Source organism: Megalops cyprinoides, chromosome 20 (assembly GCF_013368585.1).
Source record: "Megalops cyprinoides isolate fMegCyp1 chromosome 20, fMegCyp1.pri, whole genome shotgun sequence".
Lineage (NCBI taxonomy): Eukaryota > Metazoa > Chordata > Actinopteri > Elopiformes > Megalopidae > Megalops > Megalops cyprinoides.
Window position 1 is genome coordinate 3,119,546 of NC_050602.1, and position 17,847 is coordinate 3,137,392.

A 17,847-nucleotide genomic window follows, 5' to 3' on the forward strand; every position below is an offset into this window, starting at 1 on the left:
AGTGTCCAAAAGCCAGGTTCTCGTCCCCCCATCCCTGGTGCCAGGGCTGAGCAGGATGCCTAAAGCCTCCAGACATGACCAACTCAGTCACTGCTTTCATAATTAAGAGGCTCAGAATTGCACTCTGCTGATAAATTACAGCAACACTTTTTTCTTACATGAAAGGACTGTGCAAGGTAATAGTATGGCATAACATGACTGTGAGTGATCCATGTTGATGCATGTTTTGAATGATGAAGAGTACTATAGCGTAAAATACAGCACAGTACAGTGCAACTTTGGCCCTTGGGTCAAACAGCTACAGCATAAATACAAATCCATACCCATGAATAACTATCTGATAGTTCACATCTGATTGCCGACAGTCAGTTCATTTCAGAACAGAGCACTGATGCTGGAAGCTCCAAAGAGTAACATAAACGTGTTCCTGAATTTTTATTTTGGCAAGAACACATATCAAGTGGACATTCACACTTTGTTTTTTTTTTTTTTTTTTTTTGCTGTGCCAAGCCGTCTGTCATCGATGCTCCACACCCACTGTCCCAGGGGCTCTGAACACGGAGTGAGGGACAAGAAAATCTCCCTCATCCGTGACCCCGTAATCTGGCACAGTGAGGCTTTGCCCCAGTATCCTCCTCAGAATTTGGTGGCCTGCTTTGCCATGGAAAAGTGGTTGGGTTAGGCTGGGACAGTGACAGTGACAGTAAGTGTTGTGGCGCTGGTAAAATTTAGGCCGGCAGGTCTCAACGTCCTGGCAGCGCATCTCCTGCTGGGGGTCAGGCCTGTTGGCAAAGGGAGGGCGGGTGGGGTTCCAGGTCAAACACTGCCACCCTGCATCCAAGCCTCTGTCTAGACTCTTACATCATCCCCAACCCCAGCAAGACCACACAATAATAACCACACACCCCCCCGGCACCTGCACCAGGAGCTGAATTCTGACCCTGACACCACAAATACAGAAGGAAAAATAAAACTCACTCTGACACATGACGTGACCAGAACTGGAAGGCCAGCCATGTCGGAGATCCTCTAAGTCTGGGGTCTCCAACACGTTGCTTGCGAGCTACCGGTAGCTCGCTGCCTGTTTTTGAGTAGCTCGCCAAAATGTTCAAAGATTATGTACAAAAAAATCTGACAACAAATAAATGTACCCTGGAAGCCTCTTCCCATTTCAATCCAATCAAATACACAGATGTTCCACCCCCCTCCAACACAAAATGATATCAGCTGTCTCATGTGCGGTACCAGCGTTTCAGTCGGTAAAATATGCAACGTTCAGCGCTACTTCAGGGACATTCTAAAGCTCTTAACGTGAAAAGGCTTCACGTGGCTTAATGTTTCTCTCGGACATGTCTTGTCATAAACATCATAAAATGTTTCTCTTGGACATGTCTTGTCATAAACACTTTCACCTGTCAAAAAATCAAAACTGAAATCCTATGAGTATGGACGTTATCTTACATTAAGCATTTTCCTCTCCATTGACGCCCATTATAAGGAAAAGGCTTAACGTGGCTTAATGTTCCAAAATAGCGGCCAATGGTCACCAAATTTGTCTGACATCTCACGTCATAAACACGTAGTAATGTTTTCTATGTTTTCTATGACTTTGATGTGAATTTAAGATGTGTTGATATATTATGTGTGTGACAGAGTGCTGTCACTGTGGTTGAATATGTGCTCTGACTGCCATACCAACCAGCCTGGCGTCGCGGTCAAAGCTGCAGTTTGGTATCCCGTAGCCCCGGGTTTGAGGCCGGGTGGGGTGACTGCTCTCACCCTTCGCTACAGTGAGCTTGACCCATTGAAATTTGAAACATATGGATACAGACCGTACATTTGACATGCTGTTGATTTGAATTTAAGATTCTTTTGATCCAAAATGTGAGCTTTGGATAATGACATTTGATACATGTATATACAAAAAGTAGCTTAATTCAGCTGGTTAATATGAGTATTTTAATACGTTATGTGAATAAGTGTGAGTAATATAAGACATGAGTAGCTCTCCGCCACTTTCATTTTTTCAAAGTAGCTCTCAGATGATAAAAGGTTGGAGACCCCTGCTCTAAGTTGTGCTAAGCAATGGGCACACAAGACGTAGCGCACAAGCAAAAGACACAATTAGAGCACAAACAAATATGATGAACCTTGAAATTAAAAAAACTAAATAAATAAACGAGTAGCTTATTGTATAGAAACCCTGCAAAGAGGTTTGTGTTTCTGCTCCGTAAAATAGGTTTGATTGTGGAGATGGCTATGTAGATCAAGGCTCTGATTTCACTCCATGATGCAGGACAAAGTTCTGATTTCATTCCAGTCCTCTGATCTAGGGTCAAAAAAACTGGAGGGCACTCTCTACTCATAAGTAAAATCTCTTATGACTCGTCAGAGAGCTGGTGGACTGGTCCCACACTCAACCTGCCAGTAAAGCAGTGGCAGTCAATTGTGAGGAGAGGAAGGGTCAGAGGTCAAAGGGTCAAAGGGTGCAAGGTCAGCAGGAGGTGTGTCACCATGAGGAACAACAGGCCTGTAAAGGTTGTGAGTTGTGTGACTGTATATTTTCAAAAGCCTCAATTAAAGTCTCTTTCCCTTTGCGCAAAGACAACTCCTCCACCTCCACACCATGTTAGCACAACACTGTTATGTCTTTACTGCAGCAAAGAAAGCTCCAGTCATCTCAGCCTCATTCTCAAACTGCACTGACGTAATTAGCAGGTTCTAAAAAATAATGAGCAATAGTTTGTATATGAGTTAAGCAATGAGGAGAAGCCTACAAGTGGGGGGAAATGGAGGGACGTAGAATGTCCAAGAGACTACAACAACATTAAAAAAGACTCAAAAGAGTGACCTGTATGTTCACAACAAAATACACATCTCTTCACCACAGACACTGCAGAGCTCAACTTGTGACAGCAGAAAGCAATTGTTCACATGAGCTAATTAATACATGTACTCCGGTCCACACTGCAATACACCTGTTCCGTAGTAAGGTCTTGATCACGGAGTGTGGATCAAATGTTGTGCAAATTTAGTCAAATTCATAACACTTGCTGCATCAAACAGATGCACTTTCTAACAAACATACCAGCTGCCTAACATCCTAATAATAATAATCCATGTGTAATATCTGCAGGCCATTGTTGCCTCATTCAGTAATGTTATGTAGGTTTTAGGTGAAATCCACTATTCAGAGTGAGCATGAGTGGCCATGCCTCAACCACATGTGCATGCTAGAGAGTTCCAGATGTTTTGGTTTCCATGGTGTCCTCCTCGCCAAGGCCAAGACTGTGTGGGAGAAGATGCATACACACTCACCTGTGTATTTAGTCTCTTTTGCTCAGGAAAAAATGACACCTGTGTTTGTGTTCGAGTCTGATCGAGGGATTTGAGGGACTGAGAACTAGGATTTACAACTTGAGGAGACATTTACAAATCTGCTTTGGTTTGCATTTGGTACGTCCAACTAAAACCTTTCTCTTGGGGTTTTCATTTTCACTGGCTGACCCCTGTCAGAAAAATTCGAACTGATTTCATGCTCCGATTATTATATTATGAGGTATGTGATTACCGGAGGGTAGCCATTTTTTTGAAGAACCATCCCCTGTGCCCTTTAATGGGGAATATCCCAGGGTATTTAGTGATCACCGTGGGGACAGATAATGCAATCCACTGCAGACAGTCTCTCACTGCACTGAGACGCCAGAAGAACCCTGTCAGGACCTCCAACCACTTTGATCTGCCTCTGCTCTGGTTGTTTTTGAGCAGGCAATTAGGGGAATACAGGCCCCGTATGTCACATGAGAGAGAGTCTCTTGGTGGAGACAAGGATTTGTGGCAAGACCTCACGACATCGCTAAACAACAAATGCGGCAGCCATGGAGTGTTTCGTGTCTCGAGGGTCACTTCCCAGCAATCGTTTCTCAAGTTCACCGACCACTCCCCCACCCCAGCTATTCAGACTTAAGTTGATATACCACCGTTTTACTTAACACTGAAAGTTCCCTGGGGAACGTTTAGGTACAGCACTAGCAGTTAAAGATGCTACTTTTCTCAAGATGTTAAGGTATAGTTGACAGGGCCAAGGAGAAGGCATAGCTATTTTAGCTGGGTTCACACTGGCCTGCCTTCATTTTCCCAAGAGAGTTTAACTTTGTTTTATCCCTTGAGATAATGCATTTAGTTCAGAATCTACCTCTTTTTCATCAAAGTGCTGAAACCCAGCCCCGACCTTATCATTTAACTCTTTCAGCAGGTTTACAGATTCTCTCTGGGCTCTGAATATGCCTGTCTGGGGTGCCAGACCTTCACCCAATTCACTGTTTCATCTCTCACAGCAAAATGCCATGTCCTTGTGCCAATGTCCTATTCGAACACCACAAACCTGGTGCTTAAAAGGCATGGGTCCAAACGCCAAGTCTTGCTGGATGAGTTTAGCATGCGATTTAACATGTATTTGGGGGAAAGTACACTCACCCTCGGGCCTCCCAGTGGCTCCTCACACGTCGTCTCCCTCGCCCTCTGCTCCTCAGTGATGAGATCTTTCAGGTGTTCGTTAACCTTGTCGATGAAGGAGAGACACATCCACACGTAACAGTTACAACTTGCTTGCTGCCAAAGGCCAGGTGAGTGAGACGATGCACTGAATCATGCAAGCTGGCTATGCTCGACCGCCATTCGGCCTCTGAATGAATGCTAATCCTCAGCGGAGGGGATAAGAGTTTGTGCCTTCTGACAGTGCTGGGAATGTAGCCTTCCCCCACCCCAACCCCTAAACATTGTTAAAGACAATGATAAGAATCTAGAAACATAAACCTCCCCCCACTAGAAGAAAAATAATTGCCCCTTTGGTTACCCTCTTCTGGTGACATGCTGACCTGGGGACTTCCTTTGAGGAATTTCAAGAATCAGTGAGCAGGAAAAGCACTGGCTGTATCAAGCAGTTCCTTCAAAAGCCATTATTGCCATTTATTCTGTGGGCCCCACTTCCTTTATTTGGAAGAAACACTGCCAGAGAGGGAAGAAGTATTCGCTGCAGGCCAGAGTAAAGCCCTCCCTGTGTCTGGCAAGCAGGAGCCGCAGTTGGGAGCCACACTTTTCAGGGAAGGGAGAAGGACCATGACAGCCGAAACATGCTGCGTGCTGGGGGCCCACAGGGCCAAAACAGGAAGCACACAATCTCCGCTGTGAAGGAATGTAAACAGACAGGCCCTTTTCTTTCACGCCCGTGGAGACACCATTGGTCAGCACTAACCCGCGGAGGGTGGCAGGGGGGAGGGAACTACAATGTGACTTTCTTCCGTTCTGTCAGCAGAGACGCCAGCGCAGTGTGACCAAGATCCAGATTCAGACTCAAACTTGCATTTTCCCCTTAAGCAAACTGTTACAGGCCCTTGAGCAAAATCACAGATTCCACCCCCTTAAAAGGCACCATTGAAGAACAACCAGGACTCCTCCCTGAAGCAAACAGCAGTTGACTTTACAGTTATCTCTTAACATGCAAATGAAATTGGGCCTTACCATAGTAGTACTTGAAACTACTACTAGCTCTCTGGAAAGAGTCAGCAAGTATTTGAAAATGAATCACAGGGAAAACGTTTGGTTGGAAGAACTACCCAAAAGAATGGCATGTTGACAGCTCTTGCTGGGGTGATATTGAGATACTTGGTGTGTCCATCTAAACCCTTTCCCTGGCTATCACGTTCTCAGTGAACCCTCTACAGTGCCTTTTGAGACGCGTCTTCCATGTTTCAGTTCCAAGCGTTGGAGTGCCATTCGCCAAAAGTGTCAGGGCCTCTGGCCTTGCGTCTCCAGGGCAACGGTCTCACCTTGTTTATCCAGCTGGTCACTGCATCCTCTGTGTCATATGGAATGTCGTCCTCAGGCCGAAGGGGGCGGTACTTCTGGATGCAGGACACCACCCTCTCCAGGCTGACCATCTCTGCTGTGTATGCCATCATCAAGGTGTCAATCATGGCCAAGTGGGCGCTCTGGGAGACACAAATGTACGTCCTTTTAGTGACCTCCCCTCAAAATGACAAGTTAGTCATATCAATCATAGTCTTGCCCTAACAGTTAATCCATCCATACATCAGTGAATGGGTCATGACACAAAATGTATGATGATACCTGTCAATTAAGAATTGTTACTTAAGATATAATCATAAATGGAATGACACCAGTCATTGAGAACTGAAGACAACACCATATAATTGCAAGTTGGATAACTGCAAATTTGGTTAAGTGCATAACATCACGACATTCCAAAGTGTGTGAAATTATCAGATGCTGACCGTGTTAAATATCATGCAATTTTACATCAGTTGAAATGTTTATGAAAAATGGCCGTTATTCGGCAACACCTTGCCAAAATTCTCATAATTTCGGGTAATAATTATGATTTTAGGGTGACAGCGTAGCATAGTGATTAAGGAGCATGACTCATAACCGAAAGGTTGCCAGTTTGATTCCCCACTGGGGAACTGCTACTGTGCTCTTGGGCAAGGTACTTAACCCACAGTTGCCTCAGTAAATATCCAGCTGTATAAATGGACAACATTGTAAAAAAACAAACTGTAATCGATGTAAGTGGCTCTGGATAAGAGTGTCTGCTAAATGCCAGAAATGGCAAAACAAACATGGTTATTGAATTTGAATCCAGAATACTGTATATGGATATTATTGAGATTTTTTTGCAGTTTTAGCATTTGCATTCAACAATGCGTTTTCTGTATTTCTTTCTCTACACCTGACAGACACAATAGTTCTTGTCAAGTGACAAACCTTTGCTCACCAATTCATTTACTTATTTGAGCAATTCATTTGTCAGGAACAGTACACATTAATCAGTCTTTGAGAATGCATAAAAGTGTAACTGTGCCGGGGTTAGCCAGGAGGCTAACTTGCATCTATAGCCCGTGGGCACTGGGATTTGACAAAATTTGTCATTTTAGGCATTTAAGATATTTTCATTCATGGGTAATCAACTGTACACCAGTTGACTGTTGACCAGGCGATTCAGAATTGGCAGCACACATTGACAGGATCTGTAAAATGGATCTTACTTCCTGATGAAAATGTCTCCAACATGTCACTGATAAATATTTGGAAAATCCATAATCCATTCAGTACAGTCTGACATCAGCCACATCAATCAACATTACCCCCTAAATTCAGTGCAATCAAAATTTCAATGCATAATAAAGTACATAAACAGAAGTAGTAAAAACACTATACAGCGCTAGACAGTACTATTGAAAAGACAAATAAAGCTCTACTTGTCTGCTGGTTATTTAGCACCTCTCAAAACAAGTGACTCATGGAAGAGGGGCAAGTTGCCACCGAGCTACATAACCTTGCGCACAGAGAGGCTTTTATTTTGACGGTCACATCAAACAGGGAAGGCAACCTGGGAGTGGAAAAGCCACACTCACATGAGCCACCATTCCTCCTATGGAGGATCCATAATGCTGTGCTCACCGCTGGCACTGGCCCTGCCGGTGTGGCTAGAATGAGCTCACAGGTTCAGTCAGTGTGAGCTGCCTTTAATCATGGTTCCAATCTGCCAGCTTTGTGTCAAATGACACTAATAATGCTAACAGCACACAGCAGTCCCTTTATTGAATTAGGCACTTTATTAGCTTAGCAGGAGCTCTTATCCAGGGCCATTTACATTGGATTTACTTTCTTACATATCCATTCATATAACTGGATAGTTACTGAGGCATCCTAATCAATTAGTTGGATTTGAACCTTTGACCTTCCAGTTTCCAAACTCAATGATATCTCACATCTCTCCCTTACCTGTTTGAGTATGTTGTATTGTTCTGGTGAATTTACTGGAGCACTTATGTATGTATGATAGCGCTCGTTACTACAGCTAGTTTCCAGATACGCTGCTGTTGCACACCAATAAAGAAGGGGTGCTCTTTCAGCGGGCACCCTTAAGGCTTGGTTCTGACCCACTGTGCTATCATAGGAAGGACGGTCAGGCACAGTGATAATATGACACCTTAGGGTTCATTTTAAGGCTGACCTTTAATGTTGCTGAGTTGGGCCTAAACAGAAGGGGGAAAATCTGAAAGCCAAAGGCTCTGAGTTGGCGTAGAAGCAGAGCTGCTCCCTGAATGTATCCGCAGTACCGCAATAGTCAATAAGGGGTTTTGCCAAAGTAGCTGTATGTCCTTTGTTTTGTTTTTACCCAAGCTGCCCTTCCAGTTGTCCGTCAGGAATCAATCTTCCCTCAGAGGCACGCTGGGACATTCTTCCACATTAGTTTCAGCTAAGAGAAACACAAAGTGGCACGATCGCAGAGATGAGGTCACAAGGTGCCATTTCACAGAGCAGCCAATTTCACATCAGCTCCCTTATTGATGTGACATTGTAGTAGAAAATATTTAGTGCCGTGCAGATGTTTCTGATGTTACTGCCCAAGAAGCAACAGCTATTTTATAATTTGCATTTTTAACCTAGAGATAAACTCCAGGTATACATTTTTCTTGTCTGTGACACCTCAGTTTAAATTCAAAATGGATTATCTACAAAATGCAATGAGCCAGTCTCTTCCACTGAAATCCATACAAGCTGTGCCCTCCAACAAAACTCCCAGTTGTCCATTTTGTTCTCACAAAATTTGTCTTAAAGCTTTGGTAGCTTTCAAACCTTAACCTTAACAGTCTACTATTTGTCTCATTCAGACACTCTCTTACTTCCTTGTAAAGCTGTCTTGACTAGCACTGTTATTTCAGTTATAATACACCCACAGTAATTTCAGCAATACTGAAGAACATATAAGCCCTACAAAATAGAGGGGCAGCGTTCACAACACAGTACTCCGTTCACGTTAAACACAGGCCTTTAAATTGCCATTCCCCAACCCCAGTCTGACCCAATGTTTCCTAAATTATGAAAGAGAGAGTGGCTTGTTCCCTCCCAATGCAGAAAGTAACTCCTTCGGTCGTTCTATTAAACTGCCCCTTTCCTGGTTTTGGTAAAAGTGGTTTCAAGCCATTTCATAATGACAAGGCAGAAAAACACACAGAAACCCAGATTTCTGAAGGTTAAATGCTACAGCTGATGAGAGAGAGCTGTTGTTTTGATACTGAGCTAAGCAGAATTGTTTATTTCACATTCACATTACAGAATGTGTGCACCTTTTCACTACATGTTCGAAATATTAACATATGAATTCAATCCCAGCCACCCTAATGTAATTTTTAAATACAATTCTTGTTTACAAACATACTTTTTTACCACACCTGTAGATTCTTCTTTAAGTCTACTACCTAGAAAAAAATGCTTCAGACTAAAAGCTCAGTTAACAGTCTGTATCTGAGACCTATGTCTTACCAGGATGAGAAATAATACTTTTGACCTGAGATGTTAGAATCTAGTAAATGTCAAAAACAACAAACTGGCACACAATCACCTGATGATGGTCATCATAATCTATTGGCACTTATTATTAGCAATGATTGTTTCATATCAATGGTGTTCTGAATGCCTGAATACTGATCAATGGAAAATACCTTATATGATCTTAGACTTACTATTCTGTGCCTGACTTTATACATTGCACCTGATAGACTGTATAATATGATATAAATATATCACTTCTGAATAACAATTTACAGTACTTCCATTTCACAAATTAGCCATGTTGCAGGTGGACATTTAAATGAACCAGGTAATAAACCAATAAGGCATGAGAGGGCATCTCAGTCTCGATACATAGCACACACCAAGGATACAACTTTTATCCCAACCGAGATTCAAACCCACAACCTTGAGGTCACACACTGAATTCCTTCACCACATGCCCACAATCCCTGCTACCTGGGAGCTGCTGGGGACTGGACCCATAAAGGCATGATACAGGGATTTGGCGTTTTATGAGCCCACTTCAGGCAGGAAGGCTTCCCTGCAAAACTGTGGCACCTTTTAATTGGTGCAGTGGCCTTTACAATCAGGCAAACCTGCTGACACCTCGCGTCTACCCGACCTGCTGGACCCTCTGCGGCCCCAAGAGGGAACAGCATTGCTGAAGCATTGCTGAAGGTTTTGTGGGGGGGGGGGGGGGGGTATGTGTGCATTCCTCCGTAACTGGTATTCTGAGCGTGCTGCGACCCAGGCCGACCCCCTTCCTGTGTGCACCCCCTCTGCCCTCGTCATCACTCTCAGAATTCAATAACCTGAGTCACCTGGAGCCCCTTCCACAGCTGTCCCACACCACATTGTACAAAGCGTTTGTCCACATATGCAAGGCCCTCCGGAAAGACTGCCCAACTTTCATTTCATTTTCATTTCATTTCCATCCTGAAGTTATTAAAATGACATTCTGGTTTTTGGATTTCAGATGTAATACAAACAAGCTGGAGCTGAATTCATAGTTTATTCATACCAAGGTAGGGGACAAGTGTGTCGTTCTGAAACATCGCTCTCCCAAAAAGTACTCCCCTGGCTTTTGAAAAGAACACAGCTTTGTGGCTCACACAGAACAGGCCTTGAACACATTATCAAAGGACAAGGTTCTCCAAATCTTAGGACAAATATTTCAGAAAGGAAATTGGGGAGTAATTAGCTCTGACGAGGACACAGTTATGCTGCTGGAAAGTCTGAATGTGCCCTGTTCAGGGAGGGAGTGAATCATGGATGATGCTGCCTGAGTCAATGCAGCACTTTCAGCACAAACCCCTATTCAGCTGTTGGCAGGCTTCTCTCTGACTGGGGGGGTAACCATGGTGATCAAACGGCTGCATCATGAAACACAGCATCCATGTGGACAGGCTGAGAGCAGCAGGAACTCCCACAGGCCGACCAGGAAGAAGAACCACTCCACCATTACCCAGAGTGCCGTAGACCCATGCTTCACATAAGGAGCAAGCTCACCCTTTATAGCACTCAAATAGGAGAGCTCACAAATGATTCACATGGAACGCTGTCTCTGAATCACCCTGTGACGAATATTTTACTATCTGTGCTGTATCAAATTATATTTGATTGACATATCCACTGATTAGATGAGGAGTTACTGTAGGTGAAGCGCAGAGTACCTGAGCTTCATATGAGATATAAAAGTCCCTGAAGACAGTGACTCTGAGTCTTTACATGATGAAAAAGACTTGCTCCAGACAAACAGTACAGTGACTCAGAGTCTTTATATGTAGAAACAGGGCTTACTTCAAACGGCACGGTGACTGAGTGTTTATATGTAGAAACAGGGCTTACTTCAAACAGCACAGTGACTCTGAGTGTTTATATGTGGAAAAAAGGCCTTTCTGCAGGCAAACAGCACAGTGAGTCCACATCAAACTGCACAGAGTCAGAGCACACATTGTGCTGCCAAAGCTACACCTCTGCACACGCTGGAATCCTAAGACACTCATGAGGGAACTGGCTACCTTAACCGTACCCTTACCTTGCAGAGGTTTGTGGGAAAATTCAGTACTACTGTAAAGTCAGCTGGCTAGATTCCAAGCCTGAAAATGCAACATCACTAACAGAAATAGCCTTTTTATTACAAGTGGAGACACTTAATATACCCTTACTGTCAGGAACAGAACTGCTTCCAACCTCACATCAGAATTCAACCTTTCATCAAGGTGGAAAATACTTTTGAAAACTGTGTTGAAATATCACAAAATGCCCCTGAAGCAGGCATCCAAGACACAGAGGTACCTTGACTTCACAGAATAAGCATCAACCATCCCCACAATGATGTGGCCGATTTAAACTACCATAGATTTACTACTTCAAAGTGCTGTTTACGCTGTCAGTACCATTATGTACACAACTGCACTACCTTAACAAACCAGAAGCTGTTAAGACTGACAAGACCCATATGTGTTTAATCCCCTTTATCAATGTCTTCACAAGTATGTACCTGCGCTGTTTATACACCAGGCGATTTATTGCAAAAAAACTGACAAAGACAAAACATTCAGGTTGGAACCTTCTCTTTTGTTTTATTAATTTCTATTATCCTATGTCTGTGCTATTTATTGCATATCCATGCATGTGTTTCTTTTTGCTCTTTATGTTTATTTTGATCTTTTTTTTGCCATGGATCTCAATGCAGCTCTTAAATGACTGCATGTCTTTCCTGTGTACCACAAACATTCTGTCCGATACACATTCCTCCACAGTGGTGGCATGACATCAGACAGCCAAGCTCGCACGCTCTGATGTAATGTGCAGGCTGCATTCTGCCCCAGCACGCGTCTGTGCTGTGTGCCTAAGGGAGGGCTCCCTGCACAGCGCTTTTTCTCTCCGTGAGTGCACAGAACACACCCAGTGTTTATGCTACAGAGGCAGTTCCTAAACTCTGCGTCTCTGGGACCGAGCAAAGAAAACGTTAATGCCCTCTCACAACCCATCAGAGCATGAGTAAACTAAATATGTGTGATATGGAATGACATTATTTCACCTAAACAGATCAAACATCCACACAAAAATCCATTACATTTTAAAATATAATTACTTACTCATGTCACCTATCACACCATAATGACCTCTGCCTATGCTGTCTGAGTCAATTGCTTGTTCACTTCCATACTGCTCATACACGACCTTTGCAGTTAAGGTATTCTAAAAGGGATTTGTTGTTTCGGAGACGCCAAAATACATTTTGAGCATCACAATAGCTTCATGGATATACAACGGTGTAGATAATAATCAAGCTCTTATTTATTGAGCCCTACTTTTTCTTTATCCCTGTGTCCCTATACACACCTGCCTGGCACCCATATTGTGCTGACCCACTGTAAGAACCACTGTGCTGCAGAATACTGCATTGTATAGTGAAGTGTAGTCTGTATGTTCCAGACCAGCCTTCCAGTTCAAGACCAGTAGCATGTGTTTGTTAGAAGCAGGTCAAAAAGGGTGGCCTTTCAATTCCAGGGTGGGGCACTACTGAGCAAAGTACCTAACCTGAAAAGCTACAGTACATATGCAGCTGTATAAATGTAATGTAGCGTAATGTAATGTAATGCCATATTAATGTAATGCAGTGTAATTAGCATAATGTTGTAAAAATCAAATGTTGTATTAGGTCATGTAATGCTGTGTACATGTAATGTAACTCTAAGTTTCTCTGGTTGAGGTAGCTTGCTGAACAATAATGTAATATACAGAACTCAATCCATGAAAATGGACATAAAGAGGGTAATGTGTTAATAATAAAGCAAGACCTCATGATTAATGCTGGATAACAAAGCACCACCATGAACATGACCTAAACAAGAGTAAAGCTGTTGAATCATTCCATTATGTATGATGAACAGTATTGTATTTGATTAAATGGATTCAACAGCAACTCATTCCCCCTTACACAGGTCACCTCTTCAAGCTCATATCTCTAAAACTTCAGCTGACTCGTTTTTATGAGGTCATTTTTCAGCCTGACTTAAAGAGAAAGTTTAAGGTATAATCCTTCTGTTCACTGGGCTTTATACAGGTGTGAGAACCCTATTTGGTGTTAATGGTGTGCCGTACTGTCGCTGTAGCGGACCACTCGACCATAAGGGAAACACCATATCTGGTTTTGTCTTTATCACACAGTGACTATCATTCTCTCAAGTGATGATTCATATGAATGACTTGATGTTTATGACACCTTTCATATTAATTTGTGCAAATAATGTCTTTGCGTTAATACTGGTTCAGGGGTGTCAAACTCTTAATCAATGAAAAACACACAACGTGATTTACGACCACTCTATTAAATTAAATCACATTACATCTGGGGTCCCAAGTGGCTCGATCAGCATGGTGATCCCTTTGTGTGCATACTGAGTCCTACAGGCTGGGTTCAAGACCAGCCATAATACACCATAAGGCACCTATGAAGCTGCATACAAATTACACCTGACTTTATTAGAGGCTCACACATTTAATGGACTGCTAAAGCTATTCCACTGCTCTCAGGAGATGCATGGCTAAACTAGTGAATTCATATTAAGAGGATGAGTGAGCTGCTGTATTATATGCAAAATCCACAGGAAGACCTACACTATTTCTAGTTCTACACTAATGACTATTGAATCATTGTTGCATTATTATATCATTTCCATATGACATAATATGTATGACACATATGTATGTATATTAGCAAAACACAGAGATAAGCCAAACAGAAATAAAATATATGATTTCTGTGTTTGTCTGATCTCTTCCAGCCATTTAGAAAGTTGGATGTTTACTGAGGCTCTTCTTGTTAATTACCCTGTTCAAAGTTATGACAGCATCACCGGGTATCAAACCCTTCACCTTCTGGTAACAAGCCCAGTTCCAGAGCCACTACATCACTACTGTGCACATATACACTGTCTGGGCTTCAGGTAATACCTGCTAACAAGCATTATGTTGCCATGATTACAGAAATGAGCTCTGCAAACAAGCTTTATGCTACAAGCTCAAAACTGGAACTGCGCAAGGACAGAGGTGGCTTTATCATGCCCTCTGCAAGACTTCCTCCATTCCCTTCCAGACTGATAGTGTTTTCTGTGGCTCACTAATGTTCTGGATTGTTTTGAGTGGAGTGGCAGGAAGTCTGTGTGCCGTGTGCCATGTATCCTAGGACTGTGGGGCGAGAACGTGCTGACTCACAGTGGAAAAGTACCAGCTTTTAGCACCCTTCTGCTCCCTCCCCCTGTGCCCTGCTCCTGCCCTGCGTGTTTCTCTTCAGTTCTCAGCAGATGGGTCTCTGGCGCCCCTCCACAGGAGCGTCCTTTCAGGCTGCTGTCAGCGTCAGCATGCTCTCTGATGCTTGCTTCTCTGCTCATTACCATCACACCATACTGCTGCCCTGCTCCTTAACACTACACCACACTACTGCTCCTTACCATCACACCACACTGCTGGTCCTTTCCGCTACACCACACTGCTGCTCCTTACCATCACACCACACTGCTGCTCCTTACTGCTACACCACACTTCTGCTCCTTACCGCTATATCACACTAATGCTCCTTATCATCACACCACACTGCTGCTCCTTACCGCTACACCACACTGCTGCCCAATGCCTCCTCATTGCTGCTGTAGGGGAGGCTCCTTCTCCACAGTCTGTGAATGTGAGTCTGATTACCATCGCAGGCTGAGGGCTTTTATCTCTCAGAGGGGGCAGGGCTCAGTAGCCTGGGGGCACAGTAAAAAAGGATCGTCATCTTGCGAGTGTGTCCGGGCTAGCCCAGAGGCACAGGCACACCCACTCCTTGCAGAGCGGCCTGTCATTACACCCCCCCCCCCCCCCCCCGCAGCCTCCTGCCAATCTGTCGAATCATCATTTTTTATCCACCCCTTCCCTTTGTTCCTGTCCTCCATGGACGTCCGCCTCGCCCAAATGGCTAAGCTGGAGCTGCACAGGAAGCAGGAGGCAGAGTGTTTGACTTGGACTCACAGATGCGCTTACCCCCAGTGACTCACAAACAAAGGTACCCATGTGCAACAACCTTAACAACAGCGCTTTCAGCACACAGCCCACGTCTGAACATGTGTCCAAACACTACACAGTACACAACATTATAATAATCATAATAATATAATAATAATGTTAAGGTAATACAATAAAAAAAATCCACAAGTACAGTAATATCCTACAGTAATATAAAAGGAAGTGGGAAGAATGATTTGGGCGTTATAACTAGACTTAACGTGAGTCTGTGCGTGTGTGCTAGGACGTCAACACCAAACCAGAGGGCCAGTTGCCTGCAAGCTCCTTCTGTGGATCCTATATAATATAAACCCTGTCCGATATCCAGTTTGCTCATCTGCTCGACTGAACACTGCGCTGAATGACACTAAACAACCATGCCCCTGATGGGGGTGTCCCAAATTGTTTGCTGCGAGCTGACGTATGTCCTCTCTCGTTGCGAGCCACACCCCCCAGGGGGGCCGGTGGAGAAGGTGGATGGCTCCAAAACACCGATGCTGCCCATGCATGCCAAGACCTTTCCACTCAACCTCAAAACCCTCGAGACGGTCTCACCAAATCCGTTAAACAAACAGAAATCACCACACAGGCATCCTTTCTTTGATAGCCAATAGAATACGGATGCTCCCACTGTTCATTATTAAACTCAGGGTATTGTAAATGGATTTGGTGTAAATGTGTCTGGTGTATAAGCATTCTGTCCATACATTCATATCAGCTTAACAATTCATTCATTACTACATACAGACACCCTTATCCAGACAAACACAAGTATCCAGTATTATAGCATTAATGCCATGTGTAGCATCTATTCATATGGAAGGTTTTACTGAGTGCTTATCATTTATAGGATCTGCTGCAGTGCTTAACAGTGATAGTCATTTTAATGCACCACTGCAGTAACTGTGGGTCATTTCATTTGCTGAGTGGGAGACACAGCCCCATCAGATGGAGATGGAAATGTGAATACGCATTCAGTGAATACGCATTTTGTTAGCAGATGCTCTGTATGTGTGCGCATGTGTGAGACTGAGTGAGTGTGTGAATGTGTGTGTGCGCGTGCGCGTGCCTGAGCATGAGTGCCTGTTTGCGTGAGTGTGTGTGTGCGCAAGTAATTGAGTGAATGAGAGCGAGTGAGCATGTGTGCACCTGAAACTAACATGTGTGCATCTGTGTCCACACATGTGTGCCTGTGAGTTTGTGTGTGTTTGTGTGTATGTGTGTGCCTGAGACTGAGTGTCTGTGAGTTTGTGTCTGTATGTGTATGCGTGCATGTGTCTCTTTGTGTGTGTTTGGTCAGAGCGGACAGATGTCCAAGCGTGTCTCTGTCAGCAGATCCGCTGGAGAGGGCGGTCTGGGCTGTTTTAAGCGGGCCCCTGGGACTGCAGGCGACAACCCAACTGGAGGAGTGAGGCGGACAGGGTGGGGCAGTGGGGAGGAGAAAGACTGCAATGCAGAGACCTGCAGTTCCAGAGCAGAGCCAGAGAGAGTGGCCATCACTGCACACATTCACTCCATCATCACAGCTCCACACAGGGAGCTGCTCCACGTGCACCAATCAGGACAAACAGGCAGGAAAAACAGGCAAGATTTCACAAGCCACACCCCTATCCAACACACACTCACACACCCATCCAATACACACACCACAAACATAAACAATTACCCTATCAAAATTCTTTTACAAAACACCACCAAACACACATCAAACTAAATGTTTACATACTAATGGCCTTGCAATCTATTTACCTTTATAGTGTTACAAGGAAAGACATGAATGGACATGATTATTGATTTGAATGGCAATGTGACACTGCATATTGGGTGATGTTCATGTAGAACACCTTTGATGTTTCCTCAATACCCTGAAACCTGTGCTTCCCTAAATCAGCGGAACTCACTCAGATTTCACCTAGACAAACTGATGATGTGGCTCCCATGCATTGCTGCAGTATGATGCTGTTAAGAATGACCTCCACTGAAAGTGGTCATTGGTGACATTGTTTGCATAGATTTCAGAGCACAGCCAAAGAGACTTCTGACATAATAAAAAGTGTTGCATGTCAATGTTTGTCTCCAGGTGAGAAAAGACCACGCCTTGAGGTGAGTTAACTTCAGGTTCTTCTTTTATGCAAATGAGGCAAAATGACAACTTGATGCTAGCGAGGGAAAAAAGTAACTAGAGAAAAACAGCAGAGAAATAAGAAAATGTTTAAAATATGCAAGAGCCAGCCTTGCACTGCACAAGGGGGTGATCAGATGGGATCAAACCAGATGGGACAGTTAGTGCAGCCTGCAGACAAAAGGCTTCAAAACTCCAGGTGTTTCCTACAGATCTTCACTATTCTTCTCTTCAATGAGCAAGGTGTCTTTCACCAAAATCAAAAGAAGCACTGGACCTGTGGCTGTGACAATGAC

At 43.8% G+C, this 17,847-nt stretch overlaps 1 protein-coding gene across 4 annotated transcripts in view; it reads right to left on the bottom strand.

The window, feature by feature from the left end:
• Positions 1-17,847, bottom strand: part of LOC118795376 (calmodulin-regulated spectrin-associated protein 2-like) — a 56,062-nt gene that overhangs the window by 26,869 nt on the left and 11,346 nt on the right. For all 4 annotated transcript variants that reach the window (XM_036553829.1, XM_036553827.1, XM_036553828.1 and 1 more), the window contains exons 3-4: positions 5,829-5,990; positions 4,477-4,560 (exon numbers count right to left, since the gene is read on the bottom strand). In XM_036553829.1, coding sequence (XP_036409722.1) covers positions 4,477-4,560; positions 5,829-5,990 — 246 coding nt within the window. The remainder of the gene's footprint in view (positions 1-4,476; positions 4,561-5,828; positions 5,991-17,847) is intronic.